The sequence below is a fragment of the Salvelinus fontinalis genome, chromosome 17 (genome assembly GCF_029448725.1).
Source record: "Salvelinus fontinalis isolate EN_2023a chromosome 17, ASM2944872v1, whole genome shotgun sequence".
Taxonomy (NCBI): Eukaryota; Metazoa; Chordata; class Actinopteri; order Salmoniformes; family Salmonidae; genus Salvelinus; species Salvelinus fontinalis.
In genome coordinates, this window is record NC_074681.1 from 40,222,953 (window position 1) to 40,235,228 (window position 12,276).

General features: G+C 45.6%; 1 protein-coding gene across 2 annotated transcripts in view; it reads left to right on the forward strand.

Annotated features, from left to right (window-relative positions):
* Positions 1–12,029, forward strand: part of LOC129814369 (uncharacterized) — a 72,368-nt gene extending 60,339 nt beyond the window's left edge. For both annotated transcript variants that reach the window (XM_055867463.1, XM_055867464.1), the window contains exons 54-74: positions 360–497; positions 968–1,130; positions 1,366–1,481; positions 1,837–1,983; positions 2,098–2,211; positions 2,475–2,600; positions 2,830–2,988; positions 3,134–3,292; positions 3,516–3,678; positions 3,871–4,064; positions 4,186–4,278; positions 4,490–4,694; positions 4,989–5,176; positions 5,319–5,416; positions 5,639–5,829; positions 6,109–6,314; positions 6,413–6,575; positions 6,770–6,879; positions 6,993–7,118; positions 10,455–10,602; positions 10,757–12,029. In XM_055867463.1, the coding sequence (XP_055723438.1) occupies positions 360–497; positions 968–1,130; positions 1,366–1,481; positions 1,837–1,983; positions 2,098–2,211; positions 2,475–2,600; positions 2,830–2,988; positions 3,134–3,292; positions 3,516–3,678; positions 3,871–4,064; positions 4,186–4,278; positions 4,490–4,694; positions 4,989–5,176; positions 5,319–5,416; positions 5,639–5,829; positions 6,109–6,314; positions 6,413–6,575; positions 6,770–6,879; positions 6,993–7,118; positions 10,455–10,602; positions 10,757–10,767 (3,018 nt within the window). In that variant the 3' untranslated portion in view covers positions 10,768–12,029. The remainder of the gene's footprint in view (positions 1–359; positions 498–967; positions 1,131–1,365; positions 1,482–1,836; positions 1,984–2,097; positions 2,212–2,474; positions 2,601–2,829; positions 2,989–3,133; positions 3,293–3,515; positions 3,679–3,870; positions 4,065–4,185; positions 4,279–4,489; positions 4,695–4,988; positions 5,177–5,318; positions 5,417–5,638; positions 5,830–6,108; positions 6,315–6,412; positions 6,576–6,769; positions 6,880–6,992; positions 7,119–10,454; positions 10,603–10,756) is intronic.
* The last annotated feature ends 247 nt before the right edge of the window (positions 12,030–12,276 follow it).

A 12,276-nucleotide genomic window follows, 5' to 3' on the forward strand; every position in this document is an offset into this window, starting at 1 on the left:
CGTGTATCTTTGCTCCTCAGTGCACTTTGGAAGGAACCACTTACTAGGGGGAATATGGGGGGGTTAGGGTTTAGGGTAGAAAAGTCCCAAGGAATCTGGATAGCACTGTCCTTAAACACTTGGGATGCTGCAAATGTTTAGTAACGATATGATACAGCACACTGGCTGGTTCGTGGGTGGGTTGGTCTGGGAGGAGGGGTGTGTGTGTGTGGCAACGCACTGCCTTTGGTGCGCAACATGTTGGCCGTTCTCGCTGGAACTTGTAGCATAGCGTGTCGCTGGCGGCATGGAAGGCCCGCGGGCCTTGTGTTTGACAAATGTGGCTTAGTCTAACAGAGTTCCCCTGTTTCTGTGTTCAGTTGAACCAGTCAGGCTCCAGTGTCAGGGGGATGGTGGAGCTGCAGTCGGGCAAGAGGAAGCTGTGGGCTCTGGGGGAGCTGGCTGTCACTGAGGGTGGCTACCGTCAAGCCCTGGAGCTCAACCACACCTACCCACAGGTAGGCCCTCATTCACTGTACTAGCGGTCTCCTAGTTATGAGTTCACTCACTAAACACATTGGCCAAGTCCAAAAACAAACCTGTTCAGTGTTATTAGGTGCTATATAGGTGTAAGCTTTTTTAAGTCTGTTGGAAGACCAGGTTCCTTCAGATATCTAGTTCCTTCAGATCCGCAAACAATGTAATTACACGGTGAAATATTTCAAAATGATCTGCAAATGCTAAAATTATGCATTCTGAATAACCGTTCCTACCGTGCCACCATCACAGCTGTCATACTAATACTTTGCAATGTACTTATTACCAGGGTCGAGGTCAGTTTTTATTTCAATTCAGTCAATTCAGGAGGTTAATCTGAAATTCAAATTTACCTCAGTGTAATTGGAACATTAGACGAAATTGGAATCGGAATTTCAGTTGAATTCCTCAATTGAAATGTTTTTGACCATGCGATTGGTTGTGTTGTTAGCTGAAGCCCCTGCCCAGGAACATTGCAGTGAGGATGTCGTACGAGGCAAGGAACTGGAGCCACCAGCTGCAGCATTGGGCCGTGTGGGGCGGTCAGGAGTTCAACATGGCAGGCCTCTACTCTGCCCCTCCAGGACTGCAGCTGGGAGACCGCACACTCAAGGGTACTATACACTATGGGCCAGTTTCCCAGACATGTATAACCAGCTTATAATGTCTTATAATCATGTTATAATAGTACTTGACTAAATACCAGCCATTTTGAATCTGTTGGAATGTACATATAAATAATAACATCATAAGACATAAGACATCATCTAGGCTCTTATATACTTATAAAAACTTAGAAAACATTATACTTGCGCTCTTTAACTATGTGACATGTTTCCTTGTCCTCAGTTCAGATTGCGTCTGTGCGTCAAGGGTGCAGTCTGGATGTGGCGTTAGAGCGTTCCCTCCATGGTAGACTGGACAGTGTTGTGCTGGGCTGGAACAGACATGGAAGACGGGAGGAGGTGAGACTGGTTACACTACTGAGCTATGAGCTGAGAGTCAACGACGTATTGGATCATTGGAATTAATTGATGTGTTAATGAATGAATAAATGACTGGACGAATGAGTGAATGAATGAGTGTACTGTTTGATCCCCAGTAGGGTTTTTCAGGCTGCAGGAGAATCCTCCAACTGGGATTCTTGAAATAACAGGGCATTTCTGGAAAGCTTTGGGAATTTTGCAACCTTAATCCCCAGAGAAGATGCCTGAAGGAGACAATCACATCCTATGGTGCCTGTATAGGATGATTGTAGTGCTTTGTTTTGTCTTTCTGGAATGTGTTATTGTGGACCTGATGGTGTCTGTGTTTGTTCAGGTTCGAGCTCTCTCCCTGTGGAGGGGTCAGGGGGAGAGTAGTGAGACAATATTGGAGCTGAGACAGCCATTCACCCTAACACTCTCCCAACTCTACCTCCACACAATCTCACACGCCTCGGCCACAGAGCAAAGAAGCAACCATCAGGTACCGGCAAGATACACACGTGCACACACCACACGCACGCATCAATATAATTGATTTATGACGCTCGCGCATGTGTGTGTGTCTCTCTCTTTCTCTCGCTCTCCGCGAGCTCAGACCCATGTCTCCTGGGACAGTGGGTCTCCTGTGAATGTTTCCCTCACCCTCAGCCAGCAGTGGCTGGACAGCTTCAGCAGGGGGCAGGCCTGTGCCCGCTTCTCTCCTGCGCAGGTACAACCATAGACATACAATATCATGTCCTATTTAAGCCTGTGGGTACAAATTCCCACTCTAGTACCCATCTATTGTTGACGGTTCCCACTGGTTAATAAAGGTTGAACAGGGATGCATTTCCCAAAACGTTAAGATTGGTAGGCAGTGGAGGAACAACGATCGACTTAAGAGGATCTTAATGCTACAGCCAAGATGTGTTTCCTTTTTCTAATCTTTCATCTGGAGCTCACCTGGAGTGTGTGCGCGTGTGTGACCTACAGGAAGTGGTCCCTTCCCTGGTGGCTGTTGAGGGATGTGTCTCAGTGGCCAAGGAAGGGAACTCCTACTCCCAGAATGCTGAGCTGAAGTGGGGCGACAAGAGCCTCAGACAAAGCATGAACTACCAGGTACTGAGACACAGGTCAGGTCATTATTGTAAAAGATCAAGTGTTCTCCGTGACTTCCCTGGTTAAATAGAGCCACGCCATTTATTTTTTTCAGGTGATCAGTGCCGAGAAATCGCTAATCTGGATCACATAACGAGTGGTTATTTGGGACGCAAATCATCTATGCCTCTTGTTCCATTTAAAGGGTTAATGGTGTAGTCTATAGAATGTGTGTTGTATGTTTCCACAGTGGAGTGCCACAGGACTACACACCCTCCAGCTGGAGGCTGGAGCAGAGAACGTGTCTCCCGCCCCCTGTCCCTCACACACCCTGCTGGCCCAGTTCCACACCAACCTCAGAGACAGGATGGAGCACCACATACAGGTGGGCCTCTGTCCCCCGCACCTGGTGAGTATGTCATCGTGTTAGGTCATCGTCGACCTAACTTAATTATTATGCTGTTATACAGAGACAGAGTAAGCACTTACTACAACCAGTTAGCTTTTGTGTGTGTGTGTGTGTGTGTGTGTGTCTGTCTGTACCTATATGTCAGTCTCTTGGCTGGTCTGGGTACCACAGAGTGAACATAGGGACAGAGCTGCTGTACAGCAAGACCCGTCTCTCTCTGGCAGGACAGCCACACTGCAGCCTCACCCTGGCTCTCACCAACTCCTCTACCGCACACAGCACCAACATATCACTGGTAACTGAGGTGAGCACTGACATTATTGCAATATATGTACATTATGGGCATTGTATGTTTATTATATTAAATATGCATGACTGTATTATAGCAAGGGCATGGGGCAAGGTCATGTGTTCATACCATTGGAGGTTATAGCCATCTGTGTCTGCACCGTGTAAAGTATTTACCTTTTTTACCTGTGTGTGTGTGTGTGTCTGTCCATCTGTCTGCCTGCCTGTCTGTGCTGTAGTCTAAGGTGGGTAACTGGAGTGTGAAGGTAGGGGGCAGTGCCCTCTCCTCCCTGCTGGGTCCTGGGGTGCAGATCCAGGTCAGACTCGACCGCAGTGAGCAGGTGTGGCTGAGGGGGGCGCTAGAGGGACGCTGTCTACATGCCACAGCTGGATATGGGAACGGTAATATACAGTAGGCTTGAAGATTGAGGACAAAATAAATTGTGGCTGGAAATATTGGGCTTGCCCGTTGCATAGCTTTCATCTCAATAGATCATGTCATGATCTAAGATTTTACTTGACTTTGGCGTTCATAATTGTGTCTTTGGTGTGTGTGTGTGTGTGTTTGGTTTGTGTGTGCGTGTGTGTGTGCAGGTATAGGACCAGATCAGGACCTCACAGTGGCACTGTGTCTGGAGGGCCGACGGAAGTTAGGCCTAACCCTTGAAGTACTGAGACGAGAGGACGGGACTCTGCTTGAGTCACTCACGTCCGTCTCTGTGGGCACAGCCAATCAGAGCCTGTGGTTACGGGCCAGGGGATGTGCAGAGAGCCTATTGGCAGTGGAGGTAAGAGATTTACACCCAATAGAAAGCAACCGTTGATCTGTCTCATGAAAACAGGAGACATCCTGTCAGACTTCCTGAAACCAGTTTCTTGATTATCCCACTATTTAAATGCCATCTCCAGGCTCAGGTCCACCATTTGGGCTCTCAGATGAGAAAGAAGATCTTGGAGAGAGTGCAGACGTTACAGCACCTCCTGACAGAATTCGGGCGGCAGGTTTGCTTTGGAAATTAATTTACTTCCGTGGTATATGACTTACTTGAATACTTAAATACATAGTCCCTTACTTGAATGCCCTAATTGTATTATTAAGTAGCTCAGGAAAAGAGCATCTGTCAAAAACAAATGTTAATACTCCGTAGATTAATCCACAAATGTTTCTTAACAGCTTTCTAACAATTATGCCCTGTAATCCTGCTGCTACTAGTCTAAGGACATTGAATTGCTTCAGGAGCTGAGCGGCGCAGCCTTACGTTTTACCCAGAGAACAGAGGCCCTGCTGGGGCAGAGAGAGGGAGGAGCGTGGGGCTCCTGGAGGACCAGCCGACTACGCCACGCTCTGACTCACAGTCTGCCACGCCTCCTCCTCCTACTACAGCACGCCTCTCAGCTTGGACAGCATGAGCTCAGGAGTGAGTGAACTTTGACCTATTGTTAGGAGTCTAACCCTGTCATAAAGGTATCTTTACCTAACCACTAGGGTTTATGGTATCAGTCTGGTAATGTCACTCACTTGTTTATTGAGATTCAGTGTCTCTGTGTCTGTGTGTGTGCATATGTGTGTGTCTGTGTGTGTGTGTGTGTGTGTGTGTGTGTGTGTGTGTGTGTGTGTGTGTGTGTGTGTGTGTGTGTGTGTGTGTGCATATGCGTGTACAGTACATACCTACACCTTCTAACTTTGCCACCTCCGTTATCCCCATTCCCAGGACCACTGGCCACTATAGCCGGGGCGTACCATGATGTGACAGGCCAGAAGGTAGACTCTGTATGGCGGGAGGCTGTGTCCATGTGGACTGACAGACTGGTGGAGCTCCTACCCCCCCTACTGGAGAACGCTCATCTTAGACCAGTAGCCCAGTTCACCCTCACTACCCTCAGCACTATCCTGGATGTGGTGAGTTTATGGTGGAGAGAGACACAATACTAGATAAGGGGAATAATCGATTGGTATGGCAGCCATTTGGAGAAAATTGTGTGGTTGTAGGAGTAACGAAGGAGTTTATTTCTGGCAATTTACGCTTGCATATTTGTACCAGGTGAGCCATCAGACTGGCCACTGGGCAGAGTTGAGGTTGGCAGTAGCCTTGGCGGGGGTCAGAAGACGATTGGCCTCTGTGTACAAACTCTCCGCAAGGTACGAACTCTACCCGAGCTTCTATTTCTGTTTGTTAACCATATTATTTTTGTATTAAATGAAAGAATATCCTTAAACATTTCCTGGACTGGGTTTATCATGTACTTGAGTTACACGGAACCTGACTGGTGCATGTTTCTGTTGAGACAGGCAGAAGACACATTTCTGTTCTTACAAAAACGGACAAGAAAGTATCTCTTTCATTCTATTCTACTCCCCCAGTGACTGCTCTGTGTCTGTAACTATACCCCTGCCCCTGGCACGGGGCCCTTGGTCCAGGATGGAGAAGTTCGGGGTGGTAGAGGTCCTTCTGGAGGAGTGGCTCCTCAGGCCCTTGCAGGCCCTCACCTCCCTCAGGCCCGCCGCCGAGCTCTACCGCCTGAAACGGAAGATCACGGACAGCCCCTTCTGCCGTGAGCTAGGCCGCCGTTTTGAATAGGGATTGGAGCCGTGGGCTCTTTCTCAATGTATGTTCCCATGCATTCTCTCGCCTCATCTTCTTGCCAACCTTGGACCTTCTCCTCCAATAGCGTTGAGAAGGAGGTGAGGAGACAGGACGCAAGGAATTGAGGAAAGATTCGTTGAGAATTTGTGTATTTATTGGGCCGTTGTTTTAACACCTATAAAATGCATCATTGGTCTCATCCATCCTTTGTGATATTGGCTGATCCCTCCGTCCCTCCTTCCACCAGATGAAGCTCTGTTGGTGGCCAACCAGTTTGTGGTGTCGTTCGACGGCCACCTATATGAGCTGCCAGGCCCGTGTCCAGTCATCCTAGCCCACGATGTCACTCAGGATGACTCCTTCACTGTGCTGCTAGGTCCAGACTCCAGCTCACAGCACACTCTGTTGGTGCGGATGAATAACAGCACTGTTGCCATCCACCACAATGGAGAGGTACAGGACTTTATAATAAACTGTTTTTACACTGTTCTCTAATTACATTTTTGAAAGGATGATTTGATAAAACATGTATTATTTTTCTATTATTGCAGGTGAAATTCAATTGTCATGTCACACAGACATCCGACAGTGATAAGGGACTGGTCATCAGGACAGAGGGGAATGTTGTCGAGGTGTCCAATCAGAATGGAGCGCGGGTGTCATGTGACCCATCGCTCGACCTGTGTCGCCTGACTCTGGATGGCTGGCTACATGGTATGAACGTGATTCAAAAAGAAGACATTTGCGCACCATTAACCTTTTGATAACAATAATGACTGTTTTGGTTTACTGAGAATCCCATGTCATATTCATTCCGGTGTATGGTAGTAGTATTTAGTTCAAGCAGAAGTAATTAGAGACTCCTTCACTGTCTCTATGCCATTCATTGTCTTTGATTGTCTATGCAGGTGTGTCCACTGGTGTCCTAGGGACCAATGACAATGAAGCAGGAAATGACTTCCCTCTTCCTGATGGCTCCCAGGCTGACAACATGGCTGACTTTATGCACAGCTGGCAGGTAGGACAATATACATTTGACACATTATGGCTTTACAGTTATAGCAGCCTACATAAATAATAACATGTATGAATGTGCTTTTCATTCTCATTCCCATGTGTTTGTGCTGACAGATCAGTCCTGAGTGTGGCAGTGTACCACAGATAGCAGAGCCCTGTTCTAAGTCGACTGCCGACTCTCTGAGCTGTGACTTTCTCTTCTCTGCCCGTGACTCTCCACTGGGCTCTTGCTTCAGAGTGGTGAGGACAGCTTTACACAAACACACTTTAATCAAGACAGGGTCCGGGTGAAGGTGGGCGCTGCTGCCTTGTATAGGTGGACCTGGTCGTAAAAGCTGTTCAAGTCCAGGGTGGAGTGGTGGGCCAGGTATTTGGTTTTGAGGCACAGTCACGGGAAATACTTGTTTACCCGCTGTATGGTAGCAGGGTGGGTGGAAGTATTTTCGTGGTAGCAAGGTGTAGATAACCACTTGTGCGTTGGAAAGTAGAATAAGCTTTTTTAATCATTCCCTTTAGTGCTGTGGCCACCCTTTCCTGCTGTGCTCTCAGATTGTTTGTGCCTGTGTGTATTATTATGTGGCTGGGTGACCCTAGTTGGTCCTCAGACAGAAGGTCTAGGGCGCACTGGGTGTTTGGACACCAGAGTTTAGACACTGTTTATTTTCTTGTATATATTTCCCGTTTGAGGAGTACAATCTGTGGCTTGTGTATGTCCTCAGCGGGTGTGGGGGTGTTGTCAGGAGCGCTATCAGGGTGGCTGACGGGGGGGGGGGGGGGTGCTCAGACGGGGTGGGATCCCCTGGGCTTGAGGTTCTTCATTTGTCTGTCCTGCTGTGATGTCAAGGTTATGGTCCGGGGTTGGGGTGGACTATTCTGCTGTAGTGTCAAGACTTTTGTCGGGAGCTGAGGTGTGCTGTTCTGCTGGCTTCTCTGCGGTGGTGGCCACCTCTCTAATGGGTTGTTCTCTGTCACACGCCATCCCCCTCAACCTCTCCTCCAGCACTCTGATCCTTTCATCTAGTGCTCTGTTCTTCTCCTGCTCTTTCTCCTGTTGATATTGTCTCACCACAGTCCAGAGTGCAGATATGTCTCTCTCTGGGTCTGGTTGAGGGGGTGTTGTTGAGCTGGAGGATTTTTTTGTGCTGACTGAAGTGTGTTCACCTCCTGTTCCAGCTCCACCTGCCATACCTCCAGCTGAGTGAACGTATCCTTCATTTCAATGAGGGAGTAGTACTCTGTGCTGGAAGGTTGACATTCTGCTTGAGGTTGCTCGTCTGTGGCGTTGTTTAATGAAGAGGTCTGGTCTGACGCGCTCGGGGTATCTTTCTCAGAGATCCTGTTGAGCTATTTCTTTGATAATGTGAAAGTCCAGCTGAAACTGTTTGGGGTTTCCCTGTACCATTACTATTCCAGATCTGTACATGTTCACATTTTTTGACTCCGAGTCCTCGTTGTCTAGTATCCTGAGTTTCCACCCATCGGAAACACCCGCCCTCTTAACATATGGGTAGTGTATTAATATAGCACTGTGCCATACCAGGGGATGGTCTGTGTGGAAGATGAATTTGCTTATGTTCCAATTTTTATAACAGTCAGCAAAAAGTGTCTCTTGATTTTCCATAAGGAGCTTCATTTTGTACTCTTTTCGTGCCTTATCATTTTTTACAATTTGAGGGTACTGTATTTTAATTACCTCTGAACAGCAGGAGGTGGCTTCAAAGCCCTCTGCATTTGGTTGGGGTAGACTGTGCGACTCTTCTGCCATTGTTGGGTTCAAGGGCTTTGACAGCTCTCATTTCACATGTCAGTGCTAATTGAAGTTGTATCTCTTTGTCCTAGCAAGCTTGGTAGCCTTAACTTAGCATTCAGTCCTTATAAAGTAAAATATATCATTGTAATGTATTTTTCTTGGCTTTTAAAAATAAAAAATAGCTTCAGATTGAACATTACTCACTCAGTTCCAGGTTGGATGGTGTTTTCAGGTTTCTGTTTGTTTGCCAGAGCATTTGCTGTATAGCTTGGGAATAATAATCCTTCGTAGTAGGAATGCTTCAAGGTAATTCCATCCAAATCAGGCTGTAGGTTTGAAGTTTTGATTTGGAGTGAAGGTTATGTTGTGGAGGGTAACATCCTGTATACAGTGGGGCAAAAAAGTATTTAGTCAGCCACCAATTGTGCAAGTTCTCCCACTTAAAAAGATGAGAGAGGCCTGTAATTTTCATCATAGGTACACTTGAGGGAAAAATGAGGGGAAAAAATCCAGAAAATCACATTGTATGATTTTTAATGAATTTATTTGCAAATTATGGTGGAAAATAAGTATTTGGTCAATAACAAAAGTTTCTCAATACTTTGTTATATACCCTTTGTTGGCAATGACAGAGGTCACACGTTTTCTGTAAGGCTTCACAAGGTTTTCACACACTGTTGCTGGTATTTTGGCCCATTCCTCCATGCAGATCTCCTCTAGAGCAGTGATGTTTTGGGGCTGTTGCTGGGCAACACGGACTTTCAACTCCCTCCAAAGATTTTCTATGGGGTTGAGATCTGGAGACTGACTAGGCCACTCCAGGACTTTGAAATGCTTCTTACGAAGCCACTCCTTCGTTGCCCGGGCAGTGTGTTTGGATTCATTGTCATGCTGAAAGACCCAGCCACGTTTCATCTTAAATGCCCTTGCTGATGGAAGGAGGTTTTCACTCAAAATCTCACGATACATGGCCCCATTCATTCTGTCCTTTACACGGATCAGTCGTCCTGGTCCCTTTGCAGAAAAACAGCCCCAAAGCATGATGTTTCCACCCCCATGCTTCACAGTATGTATGGTGTTCTTTGGATGCAACTCAGCATTCTTTGTCCTCCAAACACGACGAGTTGAGTTTTTACCAAAACGTTCTATTTTGGTTTCATCTGACCATATGACATTCTCCCAATCTTCTTCTGGATCATCCAAATGCTCTAAAGCAAACTTCAGACGGGCCTGGACATGTACGGGCTTAAGCAGGGGGACACGTCTGGCACTGCAGGATTTGAGTCCCTGGCGGCGTAGTGTGTTACTGATGGTAGGCTTTGTTACTTTGGTCCCAGCTCTCTGCAGGTCATTCACTAGGTCCCCCCGTGTGGTTCTGGGATTTTTGCTCACCGTTTTTGTGATCATTTTGACCCCACGGGGTGAGATCTTGCGTGGAGCCCCAGATCGAGGGAGATAACAAGTTCAAAAGTTACAGGTCTGTGAGAGCCAGAAATCTTGCTTGTTTGTAGGTGACCAAATACTTATTTTCCACCATAATTTGCACATAAATTCATTAAAAATCCTACAATGTGATTTTCTTTTTTCCCCTCATTTTGTCTGTCATGGTTGAAGTGTACCTATGATGAAAATTACAGGCCTCTCTCATCTTTTTTAAGTGGGAGAACTTGCACAATTGGTGGCTGACTAAATACTTTTTTGCCCCACTGTATGTCCCTGCCAAAGAATCCAAGTTTATCTTTTTTTTTAAAACATGCTGAAAAATGCAGGAACTCATCTGCTCATGACCTCTCGCTCTCCTCTCTCGCTCTCTTTCACTCTCTCAGGTGGACCCAGGCCAGTTCTTATCGGTGTGTGAGAGAAGCCATTGTGGCTCTGTCTCGGGCCGCTCCGGAGCACCCTGTAAGCTAGCTGCTGCTTTTGTATACCTCTGCCAGAGAAACTACGTCCCGTTAGAGCTCCCTGTCCAATGCAGTAAGTATGATGTCTAGCTAACTCCATAGAGTTGCAGTGGCAAGGGATTGGAGTAACCTGGCAACCACAGTCTCATGACAATACATAACATACATAATAACCTTATATTGCGAAATGCTATTCTTAGGTTGTATTTCTTTTCTCTTTTTTTCAGTTCGAGTATGAGGCACTTCCATAATGTTCCAAGTTACGATTGAGTTTAGGAATCATTGCACGCGCGATAGAACACCAGAATATGTGTGAGGCTCCACACCTCCGCTTAGGCAACAAAATAATAACAACGGCAGTGGGGCAGACGCTACTGCGGCATCCATCTTTAACAGTACTGCAGTTATCTTTGTTGCTTTTTGTAGGGTGTCCAGAGTGGGTGAAAATGCACTTCTTTATGTCATAAAATGCATTTTTACCAAGACAAATATGATTATTCATGTTCTGAATCGTTCAGTGGATTCTTTTCTCTAACATAATTTTATCTCAAAAGTCAGATTTTGTAACCTAATGCATCTGACATTGCGACGCACGTTTCTCTTAACAACTTTTGAGGATTTAACATTTTGTGGGCGTCGTCTTCAAAGTTGTTTGCACGGGTCACAAAAAAATGAATTAGCATGACATGAGCTAAAGTAAATATAAAAAGCTTGGCATACGCTCAGTGCTTTATTGACATTTCACCGAGATACACTTGTTTTTGTGAGAAATCTTAAAAAAGAACAAAAATAGATATCCATCTTAGTTATTTGAGTGACTTACAGGTGCAGCTAAAGCTTAGTGCCTTGCTCAAGCGCACATTTTTCACAGTCGACTCTGGGATTCTAACCAGCGCTCTTTGGGTTACTGTCCCAGCACTCTTAACCGCTAGGTTACCTGCGGTATATGTGGATTATGTCCTGCGGATTTCAGAAGAAAGATAACAAGTTTAACGTGAAAGTGAGCCTTTCAGGTAGCCAGTAGCCTTAATTCTTGCACAGAATCCAGCCTAGCTAACGCAAAGCAATCTTCTCGATTTTTGACCACCATTGATTTAGTCACACTAATTCTGGCCATCCTACAAGAGTAAAAACTCTAATAACTTTGAATGGATTATGATAGAGACATGGGGTTTGGACCATTGGGACACAATAAACATATTATTTTACCCATTGATCAAAATATGTTTTTGATTGGACACCCCCACTTGAACATCCTTTATGCAATTGTGTTTTTGATCGTTTTCTTTGTTTATTTTTAAACATGTTATTTTGTGTTGTTAAACTGCTGATGTTTTTGTGTACCTTCTATAATTAATATGTACAGTCCTTTTTGTTTAGATAGTAACATTTATGAAACCTTCGTCAATGTGTGAATAAAGTGGACAATCCTAAGGAGTATTAAACATTTTTCCTTAAAGGGCCAATCATCAGCTGAAACAATAAAGTGTTCTACCTGTCTATTTTTCTGTAAAAAGCTGAGGGATGGGCTGGAGAAATATAACCACTCTCAAATTCATAGACAGAGCAATATGGATGAGAGGACAATGTTTACAAAACATTGGAGTAAAACAAGCTTATATTTTGGGTTCTCATGGTGTATGACAGTTGAACTATGCTCATGAGACATTTAAGTTATATTCTTCAACAATTCATGCGTTTATCATTAATTTATAACAAGAAAGAATAGCACCGCAGATTGCCCCTT